Source organism: Anabrus simplex, chromosome X, assembly GCF_040414725.1.
Source record: "Anabrus simplex isolate iqAnaSimp1 chromosome X, ASM4041472v1, whole genome shotgun sequence".
In the NCBI taxonomy this organism is placed as follows: domain Eukaryota; kingdom Metazoa; phylum Arthropoda; class Insecta; order Orthoptera; family Tettigoniidae; genus Anabrus; species Anabrus simplex.
Window position 1 is genome coordinate 115,253,431 of NC_090279.1, and position 18,531 is coordinate 115,271,961.

Below are 18,531 nucleotides of genomic sequence, written 5' to 3' on the forward strand. Positions count from 1 at the left end.
ACTTCGTGAGTTCATTGCTTAACATCAAACTAGAAACGCAGCGATCATATACCGGTTATGGTACTTCATTCAAATCCTGAATAACAACGATACCTTATCACAAGAACTCTGTTGCCTCGCAAACACTTAACAAAAATAACATCGTGTTTATAGAGCTCATAATGTAATGGAGTTCTTCAATCCCAGACATGTCAACTTCACTTTCACTATCCGAGCCACTGCTTGACGATTCATCCTCACTGCTGCTGCTGTTAGTTACATTAATTGTTAGGTGCTCAATTTCAGGTTCCAAAAGGCCTTCCGACTGTATATATTGTTCCTCAGTCTCTGACATGGCGGCATACTGAAGCCCACTCTTCTGCACCAATTTCAGAAAATCTCTGAACGCAAAGATTTCTAACATCCAGCTTGAAGGTTGTGTTTTTCTGTGCCACCCATTGATTCACATCACCCCAGATTTTTTCGATGCTGTTCAAGTCTGGATGATAAGCTGGCAAGCGAAGAACAGTGTGCCCGTATTCATGTAAAAGATGGTCCAGAATATAGCTCTTAGTTCGAGGCTTATTGATCTTTATAAGTTCATAAAGTTCAGTCTTGAACATATCATTTCCATAAGGTATGTTGTGCTCTGTTGGCCAGTTCTGCATTTCCTGTTTGCGAGCGTTAGAAGTAGGACATTTATCATACTGAACGTTGTGATAGGATGCATTGTCTATCACAAGAACAGATTTTGGTGGCAAGTTTGGCAGAAGCATTTCTTTCACCCATTTCATGTAGTTCGTGGCATTCATTTCTCGATGGTAATCGCCGGATGTCTGATTTGATTTAAATATCAAGAGGGCGTTCGGAATAAAACCCAGCTCATAGCCTGCATGAACAATAATAAGGCGCTGTCCTTTCGATATCGGCGATTTAAGACCCTCTGTAGGAGATGTGGTGTCACACCAAGCCTTCGGTGTTGTGTGGGAGCTGTTAATGTAGGTTTCATCACTGTAAACTATTGGGCGACACTCCTGATGATACCTAGTAACAGAACGCAAAAATGTGATACGAGCACTTCGAATATCATTACGCTCAATCAGCAAACACCTGTTAGTTTCTACCTTTTCCACCGAAATCCAAGTTCTTTGAAAATTTTTCGCAAACTACTGCATTGGCCCTTGTACTGTATACTTTTTTTTAGTTTTGCCAACACAGATTTCACAGTCGGAATTTCTTTCTCCGTTATATAAAATTAATTGATTGTCCTTCGAACAACGCACATGTCGAAATCATCTCATCCAGTGCACGGACACTTTTTTCTTTGTTCTTGCGAGGTGTATTGCACGATGCCAATGTTCCTGTGTGGACCTGTAGCAATTGTTTCTTCACGGACTTCCGGTGCACGCACTTACACGAGTTGCAGCACAAACACGCTCCTGCACTTTTTTGGCTGGAATAATAAATTGGTTTTCATCGGCTTCTTTCTGCATGAACTGTAACACGTTAGACACTATTTCTCGACCCTGAGAATGAAGAGTTTTTCTGTATAGTTTTGAAAGGACGGGAGGCATATTGTTATCACTACTATTTCGCACAAGTCAACAGTCACAACGCAAAGTGCACTGTTAGGGAGACGTGTTATCGCAAAGCTTGCCTCAGATTAACTAACTACTGCGCACCCAGCCGCGCGCACTTCTGATCCAAGTAAGGTGTGCAGAGGAAGGTGCGCTGGAGACGAAGGATCGCCGGCTAGCAGGCAGAAGAAAAGCAGAGCTGTTGTTTAACTGCGCGGGCTCTACATGTAATGTTCTTTTCCATTCATAATTTAAGGCTGAAGATGACCCAGTACAAGGGTCAAAACTAGTCCCGATGTAATAAATAATATTAACATATTATATACAGTATTGCATTGGTGGACTTTCTAGTTGTTGATATCGATACAGACTAATAAGTTGAAAGTTTATTTAAATGGCCCACCACTAGACCCATAACTCAATGGAACAAGAATGCCTGAGGCCACTGTAGTTATATCGGGAGAGCATCCTATGCAACGAGGATGGTACAGAGTGTTCTATACTCGTATGTTTAATCTAGTTTGAACAGAAGTACAAGAAATACATACTATTACCATGTGAAGTTTTGCCTTAAATGCTTTCTATTTGTTCCCCACATGTAACACAGCAGATATTCAGCTGGTTTTCCTGTTCTTCTCAAACATTCTGAAGAGCATCTTAAGTGGCATTTTTTATCGTGGCGTTAATGCGCTTTCTGATTCCAGTAATGTGCGAGGTCATCAACATTGTCCTTGACAAAACCCTCACTGTGAGATCTGGTGAATGAAGTGGACATGAACAGAAGGTGTAGTTTGGTGAATGGACGACCAAGCTATCTCCCTTGCGGATGTAATGCTGGACGTGTCCATTGCCATGCACCAAACTTACACTTTCTGAAAAGGACAAGAAACATGTTCACATTGGGAAATTACGTTCCGTCGGGGGTTCTGAGATCCTCAAGTCTGGATAAATAGCTCCCTTGATGGATCAGTGGACGCCCAAGAGACCTCTACTTTCCTCTGCCATCTGATGGAAAAAAATGGAAAATCAAAATTGATGTGTAGGCAACTTTAATGGTGTCAAATGATCATTTGTGCACATAGCAGCCAATGCTATACAATTATTATTATTCAGAATGAATTAAATATTGCTTCATCAAAGATAATGATATGTTCCGACAAAGCCTCGCCCTTTTCCATCATAGCCAGCCAGTTCCGCTGCTTGGCTGGATCACCAGTTGCGGTTTTTGTTGTTTTCAAGGAATCTACACTGTAAATTCAACTGTTGCCCAGTTCTCCACACTGATTTTCAAGGCCTACACGTGAAACTTTTCTTGTATACTCAATCAACTGTCTTTTAAGCAACACATTGGATTATCGCAAATCATTTTTCTTGATGACTGACGAATTTTGAAATGACGGTAAACCGTGACAGCACTGTTGGTGTTGATACTTAGCACACTCGAGCTATGGTCGGTTGGTAAGGCAGCCATTTTCTCAAACATTTCCTGCCAAATAAGAAATAGAAGTGGGGATGGTAATGTGAAACTTCAAATATTCCTCTTACAAATGGTGATGATATTATTATTATTATTATTATTATTATTATTATTATTATTATTATTATTATTATTATTATTATAGTAGTAGTAGTAGTAGTAGTAGTAGTAGTCTGTTCATTATTAGCCATAATATAGTACCGCCAAAGGTCTATTTTAAGTGCAGTCCATTTGTGAAAACCTAGCGAAGTTTTTACGTGCCTTTACCATCTCCTTTCCTGTTTGTTCGTTCTGGTCTTGCATTGCCATGCTTTGGACACCGTGTGAATGTTATGACAGACCTAAATTTATATTTGAATATAATGAGAAGAGAATGCCTGCTTGACAGCCTTGTTAAGCTCATCTTAGTTATCTGTTGATACTGTAATTCATTTGTCTTTTAATCTGTTAAGACTTAAATTTAAAATTTCATTAGTTTTAACAATTATTATAATTTAACTATGTGTATGTCATACCAGACAGGATACAGCTATGGATTTGGTTTCGTAAACTACACAAAAGCGGAAGATGCATCACGGGCGATCGGTACGCTCAACGGGCTACAAGTCCAGAACAAGAGATTAAAGGTGTCATTTGCACGTCCGTCCGGTGAGGATATAAAAGAAACCAACCTATATGTCACGAACTTGCCACGGTAAGTAAAAAATGTCACAGTATCGTTTAGGCACTTGTTTCAGTAAGAACAGGACAGGTGTGTGATGTGGTATGGGATGGCCACTGAAAACTAATATTTCAAACATTACTGTAGTGGTCAAACCAAGGTGTATTACAATGATTGCTATGAAGCTCACGTCTAATGGAAAGTTATTCTTCTTTGGGGTAAAAGCCACGGCTACATTTTGTTACGTTCTTCATTTCTCCCACTATACTGCATTTCTTTTCAACACAATCAGGTGGAAGCATATGTTCCTTGCACAGCCATTCTGACAGTGATATACAGTAGTTGATAGAAATGGTTATACCATATTATGATCAATACTTGCTCCCTCGAGACGAGACTTTTCACATGCGCGGAACGACTGTCATTTATTTACTTCTTGCGGCCTTCTTGGGAAGGATGTTGTCATGCGTTGCACAATGCTGCCAACCTCTGTACTTAAGAGCTAATGGATGGTGCTTGAGGAACTAATAGGTGGTGGCGGTGGTTATTGTTACACCATTGGTCTGGACTGATTCTTGCCTTGTGGCCAGTTAGGATGGGACCTGGACAAGACCAGTGATATAGGAACAAGTAAAGGGGGGTCTGGGGACATAAGCCCCCAGGTTAGAGCCACAAAGCAGCCTTAGGCCTCTACTTTAGTGTGGAAACACCGTTGGTCTGGATTGGTTCATGCCATGTGTATGGTTAGGATAGGACCTAGACAAGACCAGTGATATAGGGACAAGCAAAGGGGTTCTGGGGGCGTAAGGCCCCAGCTTAGAGCCGCAAAGCAGCCTTAGGCCTCTACTTTCCTGTGGAAACACCATTGGTTCCTTAACATGTTACATTTACTTCTGCTTTTATTGTGCGGGGAATAGTAACGGAATACGACTATCATAATTGACAGGAATGAGATCACGTGCCACTTAACGTTGGCCAATAGGAATGCAAGTAGCTACTTCAGCAATGAAAATGGCATGTAGTGCTCTTCATTAGGTTATAAAAGTAAATGTATTTCTGGGGGCAGGATGGTGGGTTCCTGGACATTGCAAATAACACATCTCTCCTCTGACACTCATTCCAAGTAAGATTTCATTAACTTCCACTTATAATGTTAGAAAAATCTTGTCTTGGAGTGTCAGTTTTTACCTAATTGTGATACTATTTCTGGAGGTTTTAAGTGTACTATTACGATTAGGATTTTAGGTATGAGTGTTCATCGGTGTTGTGGTTGTGTTCTGTATCTTGTGCTGTTTTATTTTTTATAAGGTTATGTTATACTGGTAACCCTGTGATAAAGAATTTACCAAGTGTGTTTCTTGTTCCAGTGCTAGTTCATTGTATACTTACTTGATGCGCTAGTGTTTAGTGTGGGTAAGAGCTCAAACCTCTTGGAACAAGAAATCATTATACAATGATACGGCATGCTCAGCTATTGCTGGCTTGTTTAGCTGTGTGAGATGGATATTTCATTGGTGTTCCTTGATACATGTGCCAACGGAACGGCATCTTTGGCCAGTGTATACCTTGCTGCAAGTACAGGGAATTTTATACACCTCAGTGTAGTAGTGGGAACAATTTGTCCTTGCTTTTACCTAAACTGTGAGCAGATTTTGTGACTGTGCCAAACACTGTTCTTATATTGTGCATGCGGACGACCTGAGCATTTCGATCTGTAGGATTGTTAATTGAAAATAAGGTAGGCAGTTCCCTTTGTTTCTTCATTCTGCTCCTGGATAGGTGATGGCTCGCAAATTTGTTTCACCCTCGTGCTGAGTGTCGTGAGAATGCCCTGTTTTTGTGCTTTATGCTGGTGAGAATCTGCATGGAGATTTGTGTGGGTAGGTGGTGTGCCCTAAAGAGTTGTCCGGTTTCTTACTAGAACATCCAAGAAAGGAAGACATCCATCCGACTCCATCTTCGTAGTAAATTTAATTGAAGGAAGCCGCTGATTTATGTGGTTTTAGAAATAGGTGAAGTTTGTCAGGACCTTCTATCCAGACCACAAATGTATCAACGGCATACCTCCACCAAATCATTGGGATGACGGGTGCCAGAGAAATAACTTCCTCCTCAAAATCCTTCATAAAGAAATTAGCCACTACTGGCGAAAGTGGACTTCCCATAGCCACACCTTCCTCTCTTCGTAAAATGGCCTGTCCCACAAGAAATAGCTGGAAGTCATGCAGTGGTGAAATAGCTTAGTAATGTCCTCAGGGAACAAATGCTCAGTGAAAGACATGACCGAGTCAATTGGCACTTTAGTGAACAGGGATTCCACATCAAAACTTACCAGAAGTGCATTGGGTTGAAGAGTTATGGTTGACAACTTAATAAAATATAGTGTGTCTCTAATGTATGATTCAGTGTGTCCTGTTTAATGCTGAAGCAATTTACTTAGATATTTAGCCAGAGCATACGTAGGAGAACGTGTTGCTCTAACTATTGGTCTGAAGGGAACGTAACTAGTTACATTACGGTTTGAATGCACATCTTCAGGGATACCATCTACACTGTATGTACAATTATTTATGCATGTAATATCTGACGGACCTTATGGAATTTTGTAAGTGGCTGAAAAATTTAACATGTGGTTCAAAGGAAGGGAGGTAATCCTGAAGGGCATTACTATTTGTGTGTATGCATACAACCATTTCAGATGTAGCTTTGATGGTGCTTTTCTTTAATGTTTTGGTTGCATATAGTGCAGAGGTGCATATGAGAGATGATGATATTAAAAAATATTACCATATTTACTTGGCATAATTTTCCTGCTTGTTTTTAGCACTTACAAATTAAATTTTGAATCTAAAATACTGATGGAATTCCACAATTTTTCTATAAACTACCTGAAAAAGAAAGCATATGGTAACAGTATTAAATTCAGTTTACTGCTAAGTCAACCTGTATTGTACTGAACAGGAGGATTTAGTAAACATTTAGTTTGTGAAAGTGAGAACATCAATATGGAATGAAATATATCGTGTAATAAACTTCATTGCGTTAGTGCAACATTAAACCAGTAGAAAAAAAAGTTCTGAGGCAATCAGGAAATATCAGGATATATTAAATCCAAGCCTTGTTGCAGTGAGCCTGTGTATGTATTAATGTGTTGTAGTGGGCCTGATCTTTACAGTGTGTGCTGGTTGCAGGAACATCACTGAGCAGTACCTGGATATGCTGTTCGGCAAATATGGCACCATTGTACAAAAGAACCTGCTGAAGGATAAAGTGACAGGCATGCCACGGGGGGTAGCGTTCGTCAGGTGAGTGTATAAAACAGTTTTCTAGAAAATTATATACATTACTAGATGATCAGTGAATCATTTTCACTCCAATTTAAATTCCTAGTTCATAGGCATTCCATTTTAATTTACATCATACATCTTCATTATAGACTCTTATGCCTTTCTGCATTGAGTCAACAAGTCTCTGTAAATTTACTAAATGCCAGCACAATCCTCTACTTGAAACTAGTCCCGTGGCCTCGTTCAGTTCCATACTTCTAATTTTTAAATCGTTTGAAACCGAGTCTTAACCATCGTCGTCTTGGACTCCCTCTACTTCTCTTACCTTCCATGGCCGAGTCTGTTATTCCCTTAGGTAACCTATCCTCGTCCATTCACCTCACATGACTCCACCACCGAAGTCAGTTTAAGCATACAGCTTCACCAGTCGAGTTCATTCCTAACTTACCCTATATCTCTTCATTCTGAGTACCCTTCTGCCATTGCTCCCACCTTTTGGTGCCAGGGATCATACTCGTTACTTTCATATCTGTTGCTTCTAACTTGAGTCCACCCAGATTTCACTCCCGTAAAGAAAGTTGGGCTGAAAACAGACCACTGAACTTGATAGCTGCACTGTTGATAAACTTGACCATAATAGGTACCGTATTTACGCGAATAATACCCGCACATTTAAAAAAAAATTTGGAGCACAAAATTGGGGTGCGGGTTTTATTTGCGTCGATGTTGGCATTTTTTTTTTTCAAAATCAACCTTCCTAAATTCAGGGTGTGGGATTATTCGGTGGCTGGTATTATTTGCGTAAATACGGTGGCGGGGATTATTAGCGTAAAGCCCGTATTTACACAAATAATACCTTGACATTTTTAAAAAAATTTGAGACACGAAATTGGGATGCGGTTTTTTTGCGTCAAAGTTGGCATTTCTTTTTTTCTAAATAAGCCTACCCAAAGTTAGGGTGCGGGGATTATTCGGTGGCGGGGATTATTCACGTAAATACGGTATTTTATTTGATCCTGTATTGACTTGTCTGAATCTATTAAAGAAACTATTATAGCTTTATTTTGAGTCCACCTTGTCAATACACCTTATAATGATAGAAAATTATTAATTTACATGTTTCGGGAAAATCATCCATTCCCTTCATCAGTGATGTCAGTTCAAGGAATAAAACATATAACACTATCTTTTGTTTTTTCTTACAATTTAAAGTATTATTGTATCATAATTTCACCATATCAATGAATAAAGAAACTAATGAATTATTATGAAAATGATCATTACATAAAATTTAATATTTTGTTGAATTGAATGAGAATACCTAAATAAATTTTTAAGATCTTCAAGTTTTTTTTTTCTTTAAATGATCAAATGCTAGTTTGTACAATGGATTCTCTTCTGTACTTCATTCATTTAAACTTGATTCAAGGTCATTTTTTTGTGGAAGATAAATTTCTAAACTTTCCAAAACATTCGTGAATTTTCCTTTTTGGCCGAATGTATTAACTCCATGTCATTAGAAAGTTTGTAAATTTATGATTCTTTTAAACTATATGCTCTCCCATTGCCGAATATCTATTTTCTATCATTATGAAGTGTATTGACAAGGTGGATTCAAAATAAAACTATAATAGTTTTTTTAGTAGACTTGATAGCTGCAGTCACTTAAATGCAGCCACTATCCTGTATTTGGGAGATAGTGGGTTCGAACCCCACTGTCGACAGCCCTGAAGATGATTTTCCATGGTTTCCCATTTTCACACCAGGCAAATGCTGGGGTTGTACCTTAATTAAGGCCACGGTCGCTTCCTTCCCACTCCTAGCCCTTTCCTGTCTCATCATTGCCATAAGACCTATCTGTGTCAGTGCGACGTAGAACAACTTATAAAAAAAAAAACTTCTTGTAAAAACAGACCGTTGTAAGATAGTTTTATCCGGGAGCTGACTTCCTTCGTATAGAGTACTGTTGATCGCAATTTTGAACTTGTATCATTAGCTTTGCTGCACCTTTATTCAGCCTCGCTTGCTATACTGCCACTCTGGAAGAATATACATCCCAAATACTTGAAGTTATCTACCTGTTCCAGCTTTGTATTTCCAATCTGATATTCAGTTTTGTTAGGTTTCTTACCTACTGATATTACTTTAGTCTTGGAAAGGCTAATTTTCATATCATACTCAGTGCACCCATCTTCATGTTCCAAGATATTAGACTGCAGCTTTCAGCTCAATCTGGCAGTAACCCCTTAACTGAGCTTTAATTTTCCATGTGTTGTGTTATTTTTTTCTTCAGATAATTTTTCATCACTAACAAAATGTTCAAATATTGTCAGTGGTTCAAGATTATTCCCAAAGTTAGCATGAAACCCACTATTGCTGTTAAAATCGAATCTCTTGGGCGGCCCTCCAGTCAATATGAATGTCTTCAATTTGTTCACATTCGTGTCTGTCATCGTGGAGTTCGTCAAATTTCTATAAATTACTTTCCCCCCTTGTCAGTACTTCATATATTGTATTATACCTAATTCCCGTACATGTTTCGAGAGCCAGTTACTCTCTTCCTCAGCGGTGCCAAAACATCAATAATCTTTGGACTTGGTACATTGTAACATATACTTATCAACACAACAGTTATATGTAAAATCTTGAAATTGTTAAAATATTTCTTTGTGTTTCACCTTTACTTACTTACTATGTCAATTTATTACAGACTTTAAATAGAAATTTTCAAATCATAAAATGGATATCTATTAAATTAGTCAACTATATGCTAAAATTTTCAATCTGCTCTGCCCTTTGAACTTACGTACACATACCGTCTTATTAATAAAAAGTCCTTATACAGTTGTTTAACACTTGTATAGTTATACAGTGAATAAATCCTGTATAAGCGTTGTATATTTTTCTTACTAATAAACGTGGTATACGCATTGTATTACTATACAGCACATATACAATTGTTCCAAGTTGTAGGAATCTCTTACTGCAGTTCACTGACATATTTCGCATGTTCACCGCCTTTATGATCACTTCTGCTGGTTATCTACGAGCAAAACTTTCTGGAAAGTCGTGCAGTAGCACGGCATATCGAAAAGGCAGTGGCAACACAAAGTGAGTTAGCTGGAAATTAGCTTATATTGATATCAACATTTCTTTAGCTTGCTTGTGTAATGAATGCCACGAAAGAAATGGAAAAGCTTAAGAAAAGATCAAGAGCTCCTAACTGGGATAGTACGGAAAACGTAAGCAATTGTAATTGAATTGGTGAGTTGAAAAGGGTACACATTCCAAAATCCTTACTTTTCAGGAGAAAGAAAAAACTGTTTTGTAGCTAAAAGAAAGGTTTGATCAAAAAAGTTTCTATTAGGCATTTATACATCATATTTCTGCATATTCAACTACTAAGCATGGAAATCATATTTCGTACGGTTTTCAAGTTATACTATTTTTTTTTGCCAAGGAATATGTGCCTTTTTATACTCAAATTTGAGAAAGATCTTTGTAGGGGCAGATAATGTATAATAAACTCGCAATTTCAAAAAATGTATTAAGCAGTAACACATTATTACACAAAAATACGCCCAACCATAATTTCTTAGTTATTCATTGTCATTCTGTCTCTTTAAAGTGTTTTACTTTACGAAGATGTCCAGCCTCCATAACCTCTAAATGGTGTATGACTTCTATGTTTAAAATATCGTGTCAGGATGTTAATGGAAAAGCACTGGGAATAAGGGAAACCACTTGTTCTACTATTCCTAGACATCGAAAAGGCTTGCGATAGCATACCAAGGGAGCATATCTGAAATGCCCAAAAGAGCTGGGAGTTCGTGACAGTCTTATTGCATAAGTGAAGATGCTGTATGATAAAACCAGAAGTTGTGTGTAAGTGGGTGTGGGTTGTCCAAATGGTTTGAAATGAAGAGAGGAGTACAGCAAGTCACCCTCTTATTTATCACTATGATGGATGCCATAATAAAGACTCTAAAAAGGAAGGAGCAGCAGGAATTGTAAGCTTCCATCTTTGGTCTGCAACTTGGTGATCAAGGGTGAAACCGAAAATGATGTGGAGAAAAAGCTGCAGAAATGGAGTCAAGAGTTTAAGAGGTGTGTTTTAAATATCAACAAGGCTAAGGCAGTGGTGATGAAGTTACAGAGGGGAGATGACAAACCACAAAACAGAATAAATGACACCAAAGTGGACATTGTTCCAACGTTGCCCTAAGTACTTGGGTAGTATAGTATCAAAAGACAACCTTGCAAAGTAGGAGGTGGACAGTCGAATTAGCAAGGCAACTCAATTTTACCACCAAGTAAGACAACTGCTGTGGGATAAACAAGTACCATTAAAAGCAAAGATGATATTGTATAAATCATATTATACACCCATCCTCACTTATAGCTTTGAAACTACCATATTTACAAGACAAGACAACTCAAAACTCCAAGCTGTAGAAATGAAGTTCCTACGCACCATGATACAGAAGACCAGGGAGGACAAATTCAGGAATGAAAAAGTCCGAGAGGAGATGGAAATAGGAGACTGCCTACTACAGAGTATTCAGAAAGCAAGACTGATGTGGTTTGGCCATGTTAGAAGAATGAGTGCAAACAGGACTGCAAGAAGAGAATAAGAAATAGAAGTAAAAGGAAAAAGACCAGTGGACAGACCTAGAGGAAAGAATTGGTGAAGAAGGATGTCGAGGAGAGTGGACAAGATTGGGAGAAGATTATGAGAGAACAGTGGTTGATGGACAAAGATGGAGGGGGCTCTTACACCACTCCCGGGCATCTGGAGATGGTCAGCGATGATGATGATGATGATTCTTTATTATATATGTTTTGTTTAACTATTTAATGGATTGTATTATGTGCTTTATTTAATTCTTTGTTACATAGTTATCCGTGGAAGGCAGAGGTGAAAGAAGGTGCGGGCTGGAATGGGTCTAAGTACAAAGCTGAGATATTAATTAAAATTGAATTAAAGGTCATATTTTAAAAAACTTAACAATATTGACGTAGAATTTGAACATACAACAAATAACAAGTTATCAAATCAGGTACAAGACCAGGAAGGCCAAGATTTAGAGATACTTTAACGATCTGGGCTTCGAGCCCCACTTTTTACAATTCCTGAGCTCTCAGCTCACAACCACATATTACCAAAGGGCAGAAATCCCCTTATTGCATGGAGCACTTGCTCCCACCTTTTAACCTCAATCCTGCCAGAGGCACTTTTCAAACACAAGAAAGAGCTGACCCGCTCTCAATTTTTCAAGCCTATTAAAGGCAATACCAGACTTTTACACTAAATTGCCATCAAGGTACCGCTTACATCAAGTGAAACGGGGGTATCTCGTACCCAACCTACTGGGCCTCAGTGGAAAAGAACAAATTAATTAAATGGCCCAAAATACCAAGATGAATGGAGGCGTTGCTTGCACTCCTACATGAAACGTTTTAAAACCTATGGGGCACTAGGCCAATGACACAGGGGCTATTCCCAAACTAGGGAGGTGACTCGTATAAGAAAATTTTAACACATTAAGAAGAGAAGAAAATCGGTTATGAAAACGTAGTCACCTCAAATAAAAAATGAAGGGAAGCTCGAGAGGGTAAAGCACTCTCTATTCCCGATTTACAGTTAAAGTAATAAGAAAATTTTACATAAGCCGGCACTAAGTTACATTTTAGACAGGTAGGTTACATTGAAAAGGTTTCAGACCTTCCCCGAGGATTAAACTGCTGAGCTAGCAAGAAATAAAGATGTTAAACGGCCATTACCTTGTTGAAGAGCTGTTGCCCGAAGGAAGAGGCGCTACCCGCCTCCTGCTACATGTCCATACACTAAGCTAGAGGTTGAAGAAGTGGCGACGAGCCGTGAAAATCAGCAGTTTTTAAACCCTTGGGGAAAGTTCCAGACCTTTCCTGAATAATTAAACACACACCCACTCAACTTTATTGGCTGGCTAAAAGTTACACATCAAAATTGAAGGAGGACACGATTGGTCAAAAATTAATTACAGAAATTCTGGATTGGCTAAGTACAAAACTGGCAGAAAGAAAAGATTTATATTGCCAACCCACAAATGAAAGAGTGAAATTTAATTATAAGAAAACTTATGAGTACAAAATATCTTCAGGAAAAGTTCCTTCAGTTCGCACCAGGGTGCATGATCATAGTTTTTTAGTAGAGACATCTATAAGAGAATGTCCACACTTCTTGATTAATTAAAACAAAACAAGTTGAACTCCACACAGTATTGACAACTTTGTAATCACAAAATTTATGGTAGTGCCATCTTCTGAGAAAACTTATAAGTTGATATAGTTGTTAAAGTTCAGAGTTTCTCCTGTAGAGGAGTACTTAACGCGGAAAATTCAACAGTGGGGCGTAGGAGTGTACCAACCGGTACACTAAGGGCTATACGTAGCATACTATGGTAGGCTGCTTTTTTATGGGAGTTTGGATGGGTCGAATTTTGTTTTATTGTGTTTGATGTTTGTGTGGGTTTTCTTTATATTTTCTACGTTACATGGTCTTCATGTGTAGTGACAGATGTGTGTGGATAATTTTATGAGCGACGTGTTTCACTCTCTATTGTAAATTTTTTGTGAGGGTCCAATTTATTTATTTGTTCGAAAATGCTGTTTCCATCTGTGAATCTTCCATCTAATACAACAAAAATGTCCACAAAACACAGAAAGGAAATATTTCCAAGTTTGCTAATCCTCGAATGTTCGAGATGGTCTATGTAAATTTCATCTAATATTCCCAACGCCGGCGATCCCATGGGGAGGACCTGTTGTTTGTAGATGGTATCGTGACAGATATAATTGTTATTAAGGGCAAATTTTAGCAGGTGTGTAAATTATTCTTATTCTAAAATGCTCGGGACGTTACGATTTTTTTATGGTTGGTTTCTATTAGGTTTATTGTTTTTTTGTATGATTATGATAGGATAACATATTAGTAATATCATAAGATGCTAGAATGTGATGTTGCTCAATTTTCAATTCTTTGGTGATTTTACAAAATTCTGTTGGAGATTTGATTTGTGTTTTGGCCAAAAATACGTAGTTTCTTTAAGAATCATCATCATCATCATCATCATCATCATCAATGTCCCACTCTAGTCGCCCGGGTGAGGTTAACAAGCCTCCTCCACTCCTTTCTGTCCTTCCACTTTTCCTGCTTCATTACTTCCACCACATCCACTCCAGCTTCTCTAATGTCCTTCCAAATCTGATCCATCCACCTTCTTCGCTGTCTTTCAACTGGTCTCTTTCCCTTAACTTCTCTTTTCAATTCTCTTCTTGCTACCCGTTCATTTCCCATTCTTTTTACATGTCCAAACCATCTCAGTCTTGCTTTCTGTATGTTCTGTACTAACGGTTCTATATCTAGCTCTTGTCTGATTTTAATATTATGAATTCTATCTCTTCTTGTCTTTTTAACTGATCTTAAAAATTTCATTTCTACTGCTTGGATCTTACCATCTTGTCTCTTATTAGTTACCAGCGTTTCTAGTCCGTATGTTACAGTTGGTATGAAATACTGTTTATAATGTGAATTTTTTTCTCTTGGGTACTTCGTCATTCCATAAAAACTGTCTGACTTGATGACAAAATGTTGAACCTTTACTTATTCTGTTATTAATTTCAGGGTTGATTTCATTACCTCCCTAAATAATGCTACCCAGATATGTAAACTGTTCTGCCTTCTCTAACAGTTCTCTGTCTATGTTCACTTGGCTTCACTTTTTCTCTTTTCCACAGTGCATGACTACAGTTTTCTTTTTACTAATTACCATTCCAAACTCCTTCAGATTTTCATTCCAAACGTCCAGTGTCATTTGTACTTCCTTTTCTCCCTTCTCCCAAATCACATCATCTGCAAATGCCAAAGCATTCACTTCATCATTACTCTCATGATATAACATTTTTATCTTGTTAATTAATGATTTTGGTACATTCCTTTTCAGTAGGCATTTCCATACATGTTTTCTCTTAACTATATCATAAGCTTTTTCCAAATCCAAAAAATAAGATGATGATTTCCTTGTTCCTTTCCAAATGTTTTTCCATTATTGTTTGCACTGTAAATATCAAGTCTATTGTTCGATCTATTTGGTCTAAAGCCATGTTGTTCTTTCTCTAACTGTGTTTCTATTATATCCCTCGGCCTTTTTCTATGAGTTTCTCCATTATTTTTAGCCCATGTGATGATAGGGTTATACCTCTGTAATTTTCGCATTTCTTCCTATTTCCTTTTTTGAACAATGGTACAATGAATGCTTCCTTGTTGCCAATCTTCAGTTATCCTTTCATCCTTCCATATGGCATTGAGGGCTCGGTATAGCCATTGTAGTCCACTGCTTCCTGCTGCCTTAATCATATCAGAATTGAATTCATCTTTTCCACTTACTTTACCTTTCTGATTATTTATTGGTGTCAAAAGGTCCCATGAGTCTGTGGCTCGTGACCTTTGGTCATTGCTTTCACTGCCCTTTCAAGTTCCAACCATGTTATCATTTCTCTTCTTTTCCTCCATCTATTATTTCCATTTTCTTATCTCCTCCTTCCTTCGAGCAGTCATCCTCATAAGGAAGTTTTTCAAAATATTTTGCCATCACCTTTTGAAGACCCTTGGATGCATCTTCTCTCTCTAATGCCTTGATATTTTCTTGATTTATTCTTTTCGATTTTATTACTCTGTATCATAGTTTCTGATTTCCTTGACTATCTTGCTCAATTTTGTTGGTATACTCTCCCCAACATTTCTCCTTTTCTTCCTTGATACTCCTCTTTACTTGTGGTTTCAATCTTTTGTATTCCACATGTAACCTTTCTCCCTTATTCTCATCCCTCTAATTTTTGCCTTTCCTTATCCATTTCTTTCTTCACCTTGTTCCTTGCTGTTATTTCTTTTTTTTGATTTTGTCTGTCCACCACCGTGTGTCCTTTCCCTTAACCTTTGCTTTTGTTTTTCTGCATACCTCAATTGCTGCTTCCACCAATGTCCGTCTTAAATTGTCCCACTCTTCTTCTCCACTTCGTATTTCTGTGTTAGGCAACTTCCTTTTTATCCAATCTTGGAATGCCATTCTTTTATCATCCTCCTCCAATTCCAAAGTCCTGAACTTTGGTTTCTTCTTCAGTACAATTTTAGAGATTTTTACTTTTTTTAATTCCACAGTTAATAATCTACGATCACCCTGCATACTTTCACTGGGGATTATCTTCTTATTCATGAAGTATCTTCCCCATTCTCGGTCTGTTATTATAAAATCGATGAATGTTCCATACTGTCCATCCCAACTATTATCGGCTTATCTTATGGCTATTCCTCTTCATAAATTATGTTTTCTTTTTTTATTTACATTTTATGGCTTTCATTGGACCATTCGAGCCAACTTTATATAAAGAATTTTTCAGTTTCCTGTCAGTCCAGTACTTCTTCATTAACTCTGATCTTATCCTTCTTTCATCATCAGAAATCACCCTTCCTATTGTCTGTTTGTTGATTCTGGTTTGCAGTCTGGTTTGCTTGTCTGTGAGTTTCCTGATTTTGTTGGTTTTGTTTCTTAGGTCTTCCACTGTAATTTGTAGTTCATTCATATCTTCCTTGATTTATGTAATCCACTTAATGTTGCATTTACTATTCCATAATTTTTCTATTATTCTCCTGATGATCCTATTCTCTGGTGTCCTGATTACATGTCCAAAAAAATGAAATGTGTTTCTTCCTGATTGTGCTCATTACTGGTTCTATTTCCTTGTAGACTGTTTCATTAGAAGCTACTCACCAATGTCCATCTATTGGTATGATTTGTTGATGCACGTTCTAATGATTCTTCTCTCTATCTTGAGTATTTTGTCTATTTGTGTAGTATTAGTTGTTTTGAAGATTGTTTCACTTGCGTATGTTATTTCTGGTTGAGTGACTGTTTTGTAGTGTTTTACTTTTGTTGCTATTGACAGGCCCTTTTTGTTGTAGGTATTCTTGGTGTTCTTTATTATCAGGTTATTTCTGATACAAAAGTCCAACAGTTTCTCTCCATCTTCATTTCTGTCACCATACCCATGTGGGCCCAGAGCATTCTCATATCCCATTCTATCAGTTCCCACATGAGCATTCAGACCTCCCGTTCTTTAAGAATGTTTGTATAAAATGTGAAATTTTATATGTTGGGCTTGGTCGAGAATTTATGATATGCCTCATGGGGAATTGGACGAACTGTTTGGAGTTTTCTTTATCTGTTACCATGAACATATAAACGCTGTTAAATACAACTGATTTTCTTCTATAGGGCAACACATAGGAGAATCCAAACACGAATTTTCCAACATTGAAAGGAATATGGAAATTCTGAAAATAATTTCCAAGGGCCCTTTGCTCAGTATGTTTGAAGAATTTCACATCAACATGGACCAGTTTGCCAACTTTAATCTTAACGAGATAACGGACAAAACCAACATTCTTTTTGATGCCACCATTCCTCTTTAAAAAATATTTATTTAAAGAACATTAACAAACGGTAACAAAATCACGCAATTAAAACTCCACAGGACACGCCCCTTCCTACCCAAACCCTTCCTCAAACCCTCCTGTCTGCTCCGCCCCCTTTCTCCTCTACTGTTACAAACACCAGTACTGGCCGCACAAGGAGCGGTACACAACACGCTTTACATGTGATTATTCTCATGTTTAGACCTGTATTGAAATTTGCTATAATTTGCATACAATTTTTATTTATTTATCTATTCCACCTATTCAATACTATTGATTTTGTGTTGTTAGAAATTCATTTTACTACAACACTACATTAAAAGGGACATGTTTTGCTCGGTTTCTGAGCATCCTCAGCCTTTGTAACTTATCTCAAGGTTAAGACCTGTCATTGTTAATTTGCTTATAACTAATTTGTACTTAATTATGATTTTAAAAACTAAGTGGTAAAATACGCGAACAGATGGTGGTGGTGGTGGTGGTGGTTATTGTTTTAAGAGGAAGTACAACTAGGCAACCATCCTCTATAAAACATTAATCAGAGAGAAAAAATGGAAGGGGTCATACACTTTGAAAAATGAAGACATCGGCCATAGGAAGATAAGGGCCACGAAGGGCGTGAAAATGAAAAACTCCCTAGGCCTCCATACATAATTCCATCGGGGTCGGAAAAGAACAAGATTTTACCAAGGGAGGTCAGGTAGGATAGATGAAAGTGAGGAGCCTGGCATAAGTAAGTGGAAGCAATGCCAAGACTCAGCTGAGGGCCCCGTGTTCACCAATCCACGCTCCAAAGTTCAGAGCCCCTGAGGCCCCTTTTGGTCGCCTCTTACAACAGGCAGGGGATACCGTGGGTGTTATTCTACCACCCCCACGCACAGGGGGAATACGTGAACATAGGTATTTGTAAACATAATGGACAGTTTAACAATTTAAAACGACAATGCTAAAATTCGGATAGACATTGATTCTGATAACACTGACATCCAAAACACAGTAATATCCTCACAGATGAGATTTGGCTAAAATTCCCAAGT

At 37.9% G+C, this 18,531-nt stretch overlaps 1 protein-coding gene across 10 annotated transcripts in view; it reads left to right on the forward strand.

Annotated features, from left to right (window-relative positions):
* Positions 1–18,531, forward strand: part of LOC137503221 (sex-lethal homolog) — a 183,243-nt gene that overhangs the window by 26,045 nt on the left and 138,667 nt on the right. For all 10 annotated transcript variants that reach the window (XM_068230752.1, XM_068230759.1, XM_068230750.1 and 7 more), the window contains exons 3-4: positions 3,552–3,727; positions 6,886–6,999. In XM_068230752.1, coding sequence (XP_068086853.1) covers positions 3,552–3,727; positions 6,886–6,999 — 290 coding nt within the window. The remainder of the gene's footprint in view (positions 1–3,551; positions 3,728–6,885; positions 7,000–18,531) is intronic.